The sequence below is a fragment of the Microcaecilia unicolor genome, chromosome 6, assembly GCF_901765095.1.
Source record: "Microcaecilia unicolor chromosome 6, aMicUni1.1, whole genome shotgun sequence".
Lineage (NCBI taxonomy): Eukaryota > Metazoa > Chordata > Amphibia > Gymnophiona > Siphonopidae > Microcaecilia > Microcaecilia unicolor.
In genome coordinates this window covers 330553811-330569078 of record NC_044036.1, presented here as the reverse complement: position 1 = coordinate 330569078, position 15268 = coordinate 330553811, and the positions used below count along the sequence as shown (strand labels likewise).

General features: G+C 41.9%; 1 protein-coding gene across 1 annotated transcript in view; it reads left to right on the top strand.

Annotated features, from left to right (window-relative positions):
- Positions 1-7046, top strand: part of CACNG5 (calcium voltage-gated channel auxiliary subunit gamma 5) — a 39836-nt gene extending 32790 nt beyond the window's left edge. Inside the window, exons 5-6 of the mRNA XM_030206902.1 lie at positions 4897-5042; positions 6266-7046. Coding sequence (XP_030062762.1) covers positions 4897-5042; positions 6266-6523 — 404 coding nt within the window. The 3' untranslated portion in view covers positions 6524-7046. The remainder of the gene's footprint in view (positions 1-4896; positions 5043-6265) is intronic.
- Positions 7047-15268: the final 8222 nt, after the last annotated feature.

Below are 15268 nucleotides of genomic sequence, written 5' to 3'. Positions count from 1 at the left end.
AGCAGGAATAAACCCATCAAACATTTTGAACATTATACAAGAGAAACAAGAGTTGAAGAAGAGTCATCTGATTTATTAAGACCCAATATCAATTTGGTTGCAGTGTTTTGCAAGATCTGTAGTTCTGAGCGAAGTTTAGCAGTAATGGATAAATATAAAATATTACAGTAGTCAAAATGAGATAATACAGTAGCCTGCATCAAAGTAGCAAAATTATGAGTATGAAACAAATGATGAATTTAACGTAGCTCACGAAGCTTAAAAAATACAACTCGTGAGATATGATTTACTTGAGGTTCAAAAGAAAGTGTGGCATCCAAGATGATTTCAAGAACCTTTGGATGTTCTGTCAGCCTTTATTTTATTTATTTTTGTTACATTTGCACCCCGTGCTTTCTCACTCATGGCAGGCTCAATGTGGCTTATATGGGGCAATGGAGGGTTAAGTGACTTGCCCAGAGTCATAAGGAGCTGCCTGTGCCTGAAGTGGGAATCGAACTCAGTTCCTCAGTTCCCCAGGACCAAAGTCCACCACTGCTACTATTTGAGATTCTACAGAAGCCTGCGCAGCCTTCTACATGGAATGTTGCTAGTGGAATAGCTAGTGGAATAGCAACATTCCATGTAGAATCTCCAAGTTTAGCAACATTCCATGTAGAATCTCCAATAGTATCTATTTTATTTTTGTTACATTTGTACCCTGCGCTTTCCCACTCATGGCAGGCTCAATGCAGCTTACATGGGGCAATGGAGGGTTAAGTGACTTGCCCAGAGTCACAAGGAGCTGCCTGTGCCTGAAGTGGGAATCGAACTCAGTTCCTCAGTTCCCCAGGACCAAAGTCCACCACCCTAACCACTAGGCCACTCCTCCAGTTTAAAGAAAGATTATCAGAAATAGTTAGAGAGTCAGGAACAAAATCAACCAGAGACGTTTAGTATTATCAATGTTCAATTTAAATCTATGGATAAGACTCTATTATTAATTTTAGAAATACAGGATGTCACTATTGATGAAATATCGCTCAGTCCCTTCTTGGTTTGGGCTTCTTTTACAAAGCCGTGCTACCTATTCTCGGTGCGGCAAATGAGAAGAAGCCCATTCAAGGATTCCCAAACTCGATTGGTTGGGTTTGAGGTGGATGGTTTCCTCAGAAAGACAAGAGATTTCAACAGGAAATTGAGGTGAGGAAATTTTGGCAGGAAAGTTCATTGGTCACAGTTATAAATTCTGGTAGGAAGTGAGGCAGGTAATTTGTTGAACAGTTCTGACTCTATGGGGTTTGGTGGTGGGCGGTGGGGGGGGGGGGGGGGGATGGATTTTCTGTAGGCTATATTCTGAAAATTTGGGAGGTTTGAGAACCCACTATATAAACACAAACCGCAGACCTCAGAGAATATCCTGAACAAAGCCACAATGGCTGAAACATCAGTACTACTTACTCAGACACAGCAAGACCTGGGCAACTGCAACAATCAAAACCTTGGTTGTTTCATTTCTCTTGCAGAAAACATTGACTAGTACAGCTTGTTTGAGAGGATAAAATGTGTGCTGCTGTATTTACTGTAACCCTATGGGTTAAATTTGAAAAGATTACCTGGCTCATTCTAGATCTGGTGTAGAGACAGTGAGCAGTGCAGAGAAACTGAGTAGTCTGTGTGCATGCGCTGAGTGTTCCGCACGCTGATGGAACTTTCAGGAGAGTGACAAAACGGCTCAGGCTGGCAGTTGGGATGGAGCTATATTGATGAGAAGATGTTACTAGGAAAAGACTGGAAGCAAGTTTATGCTGGAGATCATCACCTGAAAGAAAAGGCGCCCACCGTTCAAGAGAGAGAGAGAGAGAGAGAGAGAGAGAGAGAGAAAACAGAGAGAGCAGCTAAGTGTCTGAGACTATTTTAAAAAGTGCACAAAAGAGAAAATAGTAAAGGAAACCTGAACAATAAGTGAGAGATAACTAAGGGAAAAAAAAAGAGTAGAGTTACATGTTGAGATCCTTGAGGGTCTATGGAAATCTGAAAGACAGGAGAAAAGAAATGTTAAAGAATCTAGTGTTTTGTAAAATTGAATGTGCTTACATGATTTATGTACCTAATATTTATAGTTATCTGAAAATGCTCCCAATGTTTAAACCTGTCATTGAAATACATATGTTGAATGTGCAAGTTGGTAAAATTTAATTAACATTTAAATATAATACTAATAAAAAAATATTTTCTTTTTATTGTTAAACTCCCTGGTTGGTGTTGAGTCATTTTGGGGAAACACTGTGACATATTTGGTACCATCATTTAATACCTTGCTCTGCCACCAGGGGGTTTACAGTTGGCGTCACGGACAGGATACATCACCCCACTTAACACCCTGGGGGTGGCCTTGCCTGTAAATTTAAAATGTATTGTGTATCAGTGGGTTCTTTCTGGCTAATTTTTAGGTTCCCCGAGGGTCTGAGTTCACTCCCAGCCACAGAATGGAGAAACAGAGAAGATTTGGGGATCGAGGAGCAGATTATAATAGAGAAGATTACTGGGAAGAAGAAGAATACTGCAGAAAAAATGCAGGTTGGCATCATGGACAGTGGTGTGAGAATGCTGGGAGGTTCTCATTTCAAGAGGACCGGAGGCCTCTCATATGTTACAAGTGTGGTCAAGCAGGTCATGTCTGGCGACAGTGCCAAGCTGAATGGGCAGTGGAAGACCTCCATCATGACAGGATGCAGAGGTCCATGGCAACCAGAAGCAGCAACCTAGGCCTGTGGGAATATGAGTCAAACCCTGAAGTTGAAAGGGTCCGGCAACCCAGGTGTAGTCTAACACAGTGGTACCAGGTCTATCAGACCACTGAGGTCCTGACCCTCTCGTCTGAGGAGTTGGTTCTGGTGGAAGAGAAATTACATAAGATTGAGAGGGCGTATGAAAAGTTGGTTGAGGAAGAAAGAAGGAAAAAGGAGGAAGCTGTGGAAAATTTGGGTGTTCAACAGGACGTGGAGTCACAGGTTCTGGTGTTTGAAGAAGAGCGGGCAGTTGCAGAGGGGAATGGAAATGAAAAAGCCTCAGTTCCTGAGTTGGAGGAATCACTTCCTAAATCAATATTGTTCTCTCACTCTGATGAAGTCCAGCTGCCAGAAGGAGAAGTGGTAAATGAGGATCCTCTGGTGATACAATCACACAGGGAACCTGTGCAAGAGGAAGAGCTCCAGGTGGAGGAGGAGATGTTGGAGCAGCAGGAAATTTTGGAACCCCTTGTGGAAAACGGAAAACTCCAGGCAGATGTTGATGAGGTAAAGAAAATAAATCCTGAGAGAAATGGTTCTGAAAATTTAATATGGTCAGAAATAAGTGAATCAGCACAGTCAGAAGAGATTGAATGGACAGTCAGTTCAGAAAGAAAAGAAATGGTACTGAAGGAAACGTCACCAGAATCTGAAAATAAATACAATAAATTGAGGAAAATTGTGATCAGGAAAGACACTAAAGAAATAAAGCAATGAGAAGTAAGGGGCCAGGATAAATGGACAGAGATGCAGCTAGAGTCTGTTGCGGGGCAAGAACTGCAACTGTTTTCTTGGCCTGTGAGACGAAAAGGTACAGATGGGGAATTGGACTTCAGTCAGAGAGATACAGCCAGAGAGTGTAAGGCGGAGAAGCATGAAAGAAGACGCAGGGAAAGAAAGTCTTACGATTTCAAGAAGAGGAAAAAGAAGAGACATTTTGTGACTGAGGGGTGACTCTGACCTGAGGGAAGGACTGGGGGTTACCCAGAAACAACCTTGTCTGTTTCTGCTAGAGACTGTGCAATCAGGAGGTAACATGTAATTACTTATTGTGCTTGTGGTAAAAGAAAAGTATATTGAAACATATTCACCACATAAAAAAATTTGTGATAAAAACTGAAGTTAAAAAGGGTGGCATGTAAAAATTAAATGTATATGTGGGTAAAGTGCGTGGAAATTGTAATGTTGGGGATAGTTGAAGATGTATTGTCTAAGGGGGTGTTGGTTTTGGGGTGATGTTTGGAAAAAAAAGTTTATTATATACATTTTTTTTATTTTGCCAGCCCGAATGTAACCCTATGGGTTAAATTTGAAAAGATTACCTGGCTCCTTCTAGATCTGGTGTAGAGACAGTGAGCAGTGCAGAGAAACTGAGTAGTCTGTGTGCATGCGCTGAGTGTTCCGCACGCTGATGGAACTCTCAGGAGAGTGACAAAACGGCTCAGGCTGGCAGTTGGGATGGAGCTGTATTGATGAGAAGATGTTACTAGGAAAAGACTGGAAGAAAGTTTATGCTGGAGATCATCACCTGAAAGTAAAGGCGCCCACCGTTCAAGAGAGAGAGAGAGAGAAAACAGAGAGAGCAGCTAAGTGACTGAGACTATTTTAAAAAGTGCACAAAAGAGAAAATAGTAAAGGAAACCTGAACAATAAGTGAGAGATAACTAAGGGAAAAAAAAAAGTAGAGTTACATGTTGAGATCCTTGAGGGTCTATGGAAATCTGAAAGACAGGAGAAAAGAAATGTTAAAGAATCTAGTGTTTTGTAAAATTGAATGTGCTTACATGATTTATGTACCTAATATTTATAGTTATCTGAAAATGCTCCCAATGTTTAAACCTGTAATTGAAATACATATGTTGAATGTGCAAGTTGGTAAAATTTAATTAACATTTAAATATAATACTAATAAAAAAATATTTTCTTTTTATTGTTAAACTCCCTGGTTGGTGTTGAGTCATTTTGGGGAAACACTGTGACATATTTGGTACCATCATTTAATACCTTGCTCTGCCACCAGGGGGTTTACATTACAATATTAGAGTTGCTATCACAGAGACCCAGTTTGGTCATTACGTGCAAAACTGCATGTTGAATTTTATTGTGACACAAGTGTCTTTTGTAGGTTTATCTCTGGTTGTGGGACTGGTGTTGTACATCTCAAGCATCAACGACGAACTCCTGAATAGAACCAAGGATTCGGAGACTTACTTCAATTATAAATATGGCTGGTCCTTTGCGTTTGCTGCTATATCCTTCCTTTTGACAGAGGTATTGGGAAGAAGGATTGTGATCGCAGGGTCCTGGGGTGGAGGGTGGGGGGGACGAACTGTACTGGAGACTGCTGGGACTGTGGTCTGGAGTATTTTTGTGAGTTGTTCTTTGCATCCCGCGTAGATTCTGTTGCAGTAATCTACATGGCTTAGGACCATTGATTGTACTAGGTTTTGAAAAATTGCTCTCGGGAAGAAAGGCTTTAATCGTTTAAGTTTCCACATTGCGTAGAACATTTTCTTTATTACGGAGTTTACTTGGCTCTCAAGGGTAAGGTTGCAGTCCATTGTGACTCCAAGTATTTTTAGGCTGTTTGAGATAGGGAGGGTATGGCCTGGATTGTTTATGGTTGTGGGTTTATACTTGTTATATTGGGATGAGAGGATGAGGTTTTATGCAATAAAACCTAGTAACCAGGTGTCATAGCATAAAATGGGACCTGTGCTAAAACAGTGGTAAACTAACCCATCCTAATGGTAGCCCTGGTTGATAATGTTCCCCCTTAGTGTGGAGTTTCACAGAGCTGATATTGTGATGTCATAATGCCTCATTCTACCAATGCCTAAGAGTCAACCTCATCAGTGATGTCAGAATGATTTGATTGCCCTATATTTGGCTTACTTTTATTACATATAGCTGTGATTTAACCAGAGCTGATATGGTGATGTCATAATGCCTCATTCCACCAATGCCTAAGAGTCAACTTCATCAGTGATGTCACAATGACATGATTGTCCTATTCTTGGCTCACTTTTATCACATACAGCAGTGATTTCCATTTCTGAAGACATTTCTCTTCTCTTTAATTAAGGGGGAAGTTATCAACATGGGCTACCATTAAGATGTGTTAGATTACCGTTAACTCCAGTTATTAGTAACTGGGGTCTCATTTCATAAAATTGGACCTGTGCTAAAATAGCACGTTAGTGGTAAAATAACCTGTCTTAACAGTAGCCCCCATTGATAACAATTCCCCTTAGTTCCCAAAATCATATAGTTCCAAATAAGCTAATGTTATGGCAGGAGTGTTTAGGATATTTTTTTGTGATGTTTAAACTACTTAAAAAGATTTGATGTCAGCAGTTTTTTGTGTGTGTTGCGTCTCACAAACCAAATTACATGCTTAAGATTATTCCATGTTAAGACTATTAATATAATTTCTGAGATGAGGGTTATCTGTGCTGACCCATCTTGCATCCCAATTGTATGATCCCTTACAGAGTGCTGGTGTGATGTCCGTCTACCTATTCATGAAAAGATATACAGCAGAGGAAATCTACCGACCCCACCCTGGCTTCTATCGCCCCAGACTTAGCAACTGTTCCGATTATTCAGGTCAGTTCCTGCACCCGGACGCTTGGATTCGAGGCCGCAGCCCATCCGATATCTCTAGTGAAGCATCTCTGCAGATGAATACCAGTTATCCTGCTCTGCTCAAATGTCCAGACTATGATCAAATGTCATCGTCCCCTTGCTAAGCCACCACGTCCAGTTGGATAAGTATGGAGCAGGCGTCTCTTGCTAGGTCATGAGATTGTTTGGGTCATCATTTCGAGACATTCCAATATTCAGCCATTTCTTTGAGAGGTTCATTTTTAATTACTGCTTGTTGTATTGAGTTTGAAAAGCAGAGCTCAGAAAAGTTCACTAACCTAAAACTACTGGACAAGATGGATTCAAGCTGTGACTGGGACCTGTGTGCTCATTTGTATAATTGTACCGTTGATTTCTGAGTGTGGTGTCAGATTGCCAACCTAAAATACCATCTGTAATACAATAATGAAAAATTAATTTTAAAAAAAGTGGTCTTCAATTTAAACTATTTTCCTTTTTATAAGCACTATTTCACTGATATTTATTTAATTAAAACCAAAAATATCAATTGATGAATAATGACTGTATAGATTTATAAATGTGTTTATCAGTTTTAAAGATAAGAAGAAACTTTTTTTCTAGTTGCACTGAGTAGTTGAAAGTCCGAACCCATAATGCCTTGCTTGACCTGCAATACTTCATTGATTAATTCAATTAAAAAATTAGGGGTCCTTTCACTAGGTTGCACTGAAAAATGGCTTGCGCACGGGTTTTGGGCACGCGCCGATCCATTTTTCAGCACACCTGTAAAAAAGGCCTTTTTAAAATTTTTGCCAAAAATGGACGTGCAGCAAAATCAAAATTGCCGTGCATCCATTGACCTAGCGTTAAAGTCTCACGCGGTAACCAGGCAGTACTGACCTATGGGCGTCAAATGCCACTTGGCGCACGTCTGATATGCGCGTCTGAATATAAAAATTATTTTTCAGCTGTGCATATTGGATGCGTGCCAAAAATGAAATTACCACATAAGCCACGCAGTAGCTCCATTCTGGCGCGCGTAGACACTTACGCGGCTTAGTAAAAGGGCCCCTTAGTTATTTCATGCTATGAAGAAGTTCCTAGGGGGATCATTTCATTGATGTAACCTAACACACACGTTGAGTGCACAAAATGACGATGCTGAATTAATCAGCACCAGGGCCGCCGAGAGACTGGGGTGGGCCCAGGACAAGGCCACCCCCGGGGCCCCGCCCCCGCTCCGCCCAAGGTCATCGTTGTCGCCGCCCCCCTCCGTCCACCACTGGGCCGGGCCCCCCTGAATTCAAATCATAGCGCCTCACCTAGACCTCGCTCCATGTGAAAGAAGCGCAGCAGCAGCAGTCTGCAGATCACCTCCCTTCTGACCTTCCCTCCCTGTGTCCCGCCCTCATCTGACATAACTTGCGCGAGGGTGTGACACAGGGCCCCTAAATTTGGCTTACTTTTCAGTGCACTGATTTCAATGTTTCATTACAGGACCAGGTTGTAATGGTTTTCTAAATCCACTGGTATATTCCTGCTCTCAAAGTAAATACTTGTTCCTTCGCTGATGTATTCAGTTTTAGAACGTTTTTGTATACGCAATGTACAGATGTGCCAGTCACATAAATGGAGATAACAGTTCTAGATGTTGTACCTCTCTGTGTGGATGCTGGATCTCACCCTCACAAAACAATTTCTCTTTTAAACATTTTTATATATTTATGTAGATAGGAATAATCTTTGATGTGTACACAGATGAAACAAATCTCCTCAGAATACACAGTAAGCAGAAAAACAGCGAAGATGACTCAGAAGTAAGTGGACAATGCTCCAAAACATAATTTTTTAAAAAAAAGATAGTCGTAATGATTAAGACTCAACACAGCTGTGTTTCGGCTGCTAAGGCCTGCCTCAAATAAGGTCATCCACTTGAAAAATTAGTCATCACAATTGTATAAAGATTAAAAAAACGTGTGCTCTGTGCGCCCAAGTGGAACAGAAGCTTTGAAAAGCAGTAAAACTCAGAGAGTGAATTTGTGGTTTAGAATCAGAAAAGAATCAGAAAAGATTTCTGATTCTAAACCACGAATTCACTCTCGAAGTTTTACTGCTTTTCAGAACTTCTGTTCCACTTGGGCGCATGGAGTGCACGTTTTTTAAAATCTTTATACAATTGCAACGACTAATTTTTCAGGCGGATGACCTTGATTTGATATGAGACTCCTGAGGCAGGCCTTATCGGCCAAAACACAGCTGTGTCGAGTCTCGATCATCACGACTTTTAATAAACTTTTATTATTTGGAAGGTTGTCCACTCACTTCTGAGTCATCTTTGCTGTTTTGCTGCATGATAGGAACGATCTTGACAAGTGATTAACAACTTGATCTCTAAATGCTGTATTTGATGTAATAAAATGTAGTGGTTTTGAATGATGTATGTAAATATATTCTGTTGGTAGATTATTTCAAACATTACTGATCTTAAGAATGTGAATGTTGAACTATTAATTGCGTTGTGTTTTCAGCACTGCTAAAACAGTAGTGTAAACTTTTGTATTTTCAAAGTGTGAAATGACACTTCAGTTAAATATCACGGTTATGAATACCCTGCAGTAAGGTACTTTTTTAAGGATCCTAATCTAAGGAAACATTAGTATCGCAATGAACATGGAAGTAACTGCAAACTGATCTGAAATATGTAAGTATCCATTGATCCCAATTTATATTCTGCAGAGGAAGGAGGTACATACTGTTTTTTAAATGTATTTTTGCAAACTTCAGAACAGAGGTACGAAAATACAAAAGTACAAAAGGATCCAGAGCTACAAAAGCCGTCAGTTGCGCCATATGTACTGGACACTGGCAGAGCTACTTTGAACAGAGAAATGTGAGCACATTTTGCAGATTGCCAGAGAATTTCCACACTAATCCCCAGATTCTATACAAGGCGTGGCAAGTAGCACGCATTAAATTGTGCATGCGGCCAATTTACGCACGTTACTCAAGTAGCGAGCCAATCGGTAATGATAATTGGCCAATAACCAATTATCTTCACTAATTGTCAATAATTGGAATTTATGCACATTTCTTTTTCGGCGTATTCTAAAAAAAGGTATGCGTAAATCCTAACGTGTGTAGCAGAAAATACAGCACAGACATGGGAGGAGTGTGGGTATGCCAGGGGCATTACTCGGATTTACATTTGTTGTTAAAGAATTTGGGGGAATGCACCTACATTTCGGCGTGAGTATTTACACCAGGTTTTCACTGGCGTAGGTGACTGTGCCTAAATGTAGACGCATTCCCCTGGCCTATACTCTATTCTATAAAGCACTTCTTAATGTAGACATGTTTTATAGAATAGTGTTATGCACGTTGTTCTGATGCGCCTATATATTAGATGTGATTTACAGCATCTAGTCCCAAGGGGTCAGATTCTATAAATGGTGTGAAAAATAAAAATTCATACTCGGCGATATTCAATAAAAGGTGCTCCAGGATGAGTGCCCTGTATTGAATAGTGCTTAGCGTGGATTTCCACGCCCAACTTTGAGTACAAGGACTTATGCCTGCTGAAACCACTACTACTACTTATCATTTCTATAGCGCTACTACATGTGCGCAGCACTGTACACTTGAACATGAAGAGACAGTCCCTGCTCAACAGAGCTTACAATCTAAACAGGACAAATAAGGGAAAAGGACAAAGAGTAGCAAGATTCTGGAATCCCAAGGAGTAGCAAGATTCCGGAATCCCAAAGAGTAGCAAGATTCCGGAATCCCAAAGACTACTACTACTACTTATCATTTCTATAGCGCTACTAGACGTACGCAGCGCTGTACACTTGAACATGAAGAGACAGTCCCTGCTCAACAGAGCTTACAATCTAATTAGGACAAACAGGACAAATAAGAGATAAGGACAAAGAGTACCAAGATTCCATGCAGAATCCCAAAGAGTAGCAACATTCTGGAATCCCAAAGAGAAGCAAGATTCTGTGTGGAATCCCAAAGAGTAGCAAGATTCCGGAATTCCAAAGACTGCTACTAATTATCATTTCTATAGCGCTACTAGACGTACACAGCACTGTACACTTGAACATGAAGAGACAGTCCCGACAGAGCTTACAATCTAATTAGGACAGACAAACAGGACAAACAAGAGATAAGGGAATATTAAAGTGAGGATGATAAAATAATGGTTCTGAACAAGTGAATAAGGATTAGGAGTTAAAAGCAGCATCAAAAAGGTGGGCTTTTAGCTTAGATTTGAAGACGGCCAGAGATGGAGCTTGACGTACCGGCTCAGGAAGTCTATTCCAGGCATATGGTGCAGCAAGATAAAAGGAATGGAGTCTGGAGTTAGCGGTGGAGGAGAAGGGTGCAGATAAGAGAAATTGCAGATAAGTTGGCTCCTATGCTGGCGGAATATTAGTCATGCATCAGAATTTTGAACAGATTGAAAAGGAGAGAGATGGCTAAGTGGGAGACCTGTGAGAAGCAAGTTGCAATAGTCTAAGCGAGAGGTGATAAGAGTGTGGATGAGGGTTCTGGTAGTGTGCTCAGAAAGGAAAGGGCAAATTTTGGTGATATTATAGAGAATGAAACGACAGGTTTTAGCAGTCTGCTGAATATGTGCAGAGAAGGAGAGGGAGGAGTCGAAGATGACCCCAAGGTTACGAGCTGATGAGACAGGAAGGATGAGAGCAGTGAAACCTGCTGTACATCCTGTCAGGGGTGGACTGACCATTAGGGCAACTGGGCAGTGCCCGAGGGCCCAGAGGCTCTAGGGGGCACAGAAGCTCTGCCCAGATGCCCACTGCACACTACAGTCCTCCCCAGTCCTATCTTTAAAAGCGCCGCTGGTGATCTAGTGGACTCTGTGGGGGGGGGGGGGGGGAAGAACATTTTATTTATTGCATTTGTATCCCACATTTTCCCACCTTTTTGCAGGCTCAATGTGGCTTACAATACAGTGGGGGAAATAAGTATTTGATCCCTTGCTGATTTTGTAAGTTTGCCCACTGACAAAGACATGAGCAGCCCATAATTGAAGGGTAGGTTATTGGTAACAGTGAGAGATAGCACATCACAAATTAAATCCGGAAAATCACATTGTGGAAAGTATATGAATTTATTTGCATTCTGCAGAGGGAAATAAGTATTTGATCCCCCACCAACCAGTAAGAGATCTGGCCCCTACAGACCAGGTAGATGCTCCAAATCAACTCGTTACCTGCATGACAGACAGCTGTCGGCAATGGTCACCTGTATGAAAGACACCTGTCCACAGACTCAGTGAATCAGTCAGACTCTAACCTCTACAAAATGGCCAAGAGCAAGGAGCTGTCTAAGGATGTCAGGGACAAGATCATACACCTGCACAAGGCTGGAATGGGCTACAAAACCATCAGTAAGACGCTGGGCGAGAAGGAGACAACTGTTGGTGCCATAGTAAGAAAATGGAAGAAGTACAAAATGACTGTCAATCGACAAAGATCTGGGGCTCCACGCAAAATCTCACCTCGTGGGGTATCCTTGATCATGAGGAAGGTTAGAAATCAGCCTACAACTACAAGGGGGGAACTTGTCAATGATCTCAAGGCAGCTGGGACCACTGTCACCACGAAAACCATTGGTAACACATTACGACATAACGGATTGCAATCCTGCAGTGCCCGCAAGGTCCCCCTGCTCCGGAAGGCACATGTGACGGCCCGTCTGAAGTTTGCCAGTGAACACCTGGATGATGCCGAGAGTGATTGGGAGAAGGTGCTGTGGTCAGATGAGACAAAAATTGAGCTCTTTGGCATGAACTCAACTCGCCGTGTTTGGAGGAAGAGAAATGCTGCCTATGACCCAAAGAATACCGTCCCCACTGTCAAGCATGGAGGTGGAAATGTTATGTTTTGGGGGTGTTTCTCTGCTAAGGGCACAGGACTACTTCACCGCATCAATGGGAGAATGGATGGGGCCATGTACCGTACAATTCTGAGTGACAACCTCCTTCCCTCCGCCAGGGCCTTAAAAATGGGTCGTGGCTGGGTCTTCCAGCACGACAATGACCCAAAACATACAGCCAAGGCAACAAAGGAGTGGCTCAGGAAGAAGCACATTAGGGTCATGGAGTGGCCTAGCCAGTCACCAGACCTTAATCCCATTGAAAACTTATGGAGGGAGCTGAAGCTGCGAGTTGCCAAGCGACAGCCCAGAACTCTTAATGATTTAGAGATGATCTGCAAAGAGGAGTGGACCAAAATTCCTCCTGACATGTGTGCAAACCTCATCATCAACTACAGAAGACGTCTGACCGCTGTGCTTGCCAACAAGGGTTTTGCCACCAAGTATTAGGTCTTGTTTGCCAGAGGGATTAAATACTTATTTCCCTCTGCAGAATGCAAATAAATTCATATACTTTCCACAATGTGATTTTCCGGATTTAATTTGTGATGTGCTATCTCTCACTGTTACCAATAACCTACCCTTCAATTATGGGCTGCTCATGTCTTTGTCAGTGGGCAAACTTACAAAATCAGCAAGGGATCAAATACTTATTTCCACCACTGTACATCATAGGTTTTTTTTTTTAAATTTAATTTTATTTTTTGTTACATTTATACCCCGCGCTTTCCCACTTATGGCAGGCTCAATGCGGCAGGCAATGGAGGGTTAAGTGACTTGCCCAGAGTCACAAGGAGCTGCCTGTGCCAGGAATCAAACTCAGTTCCTCAGTTCCCCAGGACCAAAGTCCACCACCCTAACCACTAGGCCACTCCTCCACTTAATGGTGAAGATATAATAGAAAAATAGACAAATTAGTTAACAGAAGAATCATGGTAACATGATAATGATATAACAGGATAGGAATATAACAACCAGATATTATAAGGCAGTTCTGAATATCTGTGAAGGAGTAGTGTATGTTTACATCTGTTGATCTTTGTGATATGCTTTATTAAAGAGATTGGTCTTCAGTAGTTTTCGGAAGTTGGTTAGTTTGTAACTCATTTTTAGGTTGCACGGCAGTGCGTTCCATAGCTGTGTACTCAAGTAGGTGAAATTCGACGCATGCATTAATTTGTATTTTAGGCCTTTGCAGTTTGGGAAGTGCAGATTAAGGAATGTGCGGGATGATTCCTGGGTGGTAAGTCTATCAGGTCTGACATGTAGGCTGGTGCTTCTCCGTGAATGATTTTATGAACTAGGGAGCAAATTTTGAACGTGATGCCTTCTTTAAGTGGGAGCCAGTGTAGCTTTTCTCGTAAGGGTTTAGCACTTTCATATTTTATTTTGCCGAATATGAGTCTGGCTGCAGTGTTCTGGGCTGTCTGAAGTTTTTGATTATTTGTTCTTTGCAACCGGCATAGAGTGCGTTGCAGTAGTCTAGATGGCTAAGCACCATTGATTGTACCAGGTTGCAGAAAACATTCCTTGGGAAGAAATGCCCAGTGTGCTGCTGCTATTCCTCCTGTCCGGCACCGCCGTACTTAAAAATGGCGGCTGAGACTTCCTGTAGAAGTCTCATGAGGCTGTTGAGACCCATGAGACTACCGCGGGAAGTCTCAGTGGCCATTTTGCACTGGCAGGTGGAGGAATAGTGGCAGCACAGCGGGCAGGAAAGAACATGATCCCCCAGAGACCACTAGACCACCAGGGGTCCTTTAGGTAGGACTGGGGCAGCAGGGGCATCGGATGCGGCAGTAGGGAGGGCAGCTGTGAGGTGGTAGGGGGGTGTCAGGCAGCGGCCGGGCGGGGGGCCCAGACAACTCCCAGTGCCCAGGAGCCCAGACCACTCTTAATTTGCCCCTGAATCCTGCTGTGTAAGTTAGGTATGAATCTCTGTTATTCTATAACACTGTGCCTAAATCTTGAGAATGCCTCCTGACTCACCCATGCCCCTGAGGAAAGGGGGAGTAGGAGGCGTAGGCTCTTGAACAACACTAGTAGGCGACGTAGATTAGAAACAATCTCTTTATTTAAATATACACTCGACTCAACACAGCCGTGTTTCGGCGCTACAGACGCCTTCTTCAGGAGTCTATGAAATAAAACCAAACAATGGTAATATAACAAACATGCAGAACAAAAGTAAAATAAGTGTAGAACGTTAAATGTGTGATAAACATAAATTCCATGTAGAATTAAAAAATTAATAAAAACATTTTTTATAAAAAAAATTTTTTTATAAAAAAAATTATTATTAGTATTGCAGAAATGCTATAATATATATACACATATACATACATATACATACACATACATATAACATCCATACATGTAAAAATACATATACTCAAACATACATGCATATATAGTTTTCAAATATATAATAAATACTTAAATTATTAAAAAATATTAGATTATATATAACATACGATAAAGGTGTTGTATATTACCAATCAAAGAAGGATGACATCTAAAAATTAGCAGAAAAAAACATCAAAGTGCCCCTTCCATGGCCTCCCTTCCCTTTTGAGTTGCGCATGCTTCAATTTAGGTGCCCATTGTTATAGAATAGTGCATCACCAGATCTGGGCACAAATCATATTTAGTGCCAATTAAATGCTGGTTACCTCCAATATTTAAATCATTGGAGCTCAATAACTAATTATTTTGTGCAGATCTGGGATCTGCGCCCAATTTTGGTTGCCCGTTATAAAATACAGCAGGGCCGCCGAGAGACGCAGCTGGGACTGGGGCAGGACCTCCTCTGCCCACCTGGGCTGCTACCTTGCCACCCCACCCCCCCAGGCTGCTGCCGTGCTGTACCCCCAACACACACTCAGGCCGCCGTCCCTTACCTTCCTTTGTCTGGCTGTCCTCCTCCCTTGGTCTGTCCTCTCCTGCTCCTGTGTGCTGAGGCCTGGGTGATTGCGTTAACACAA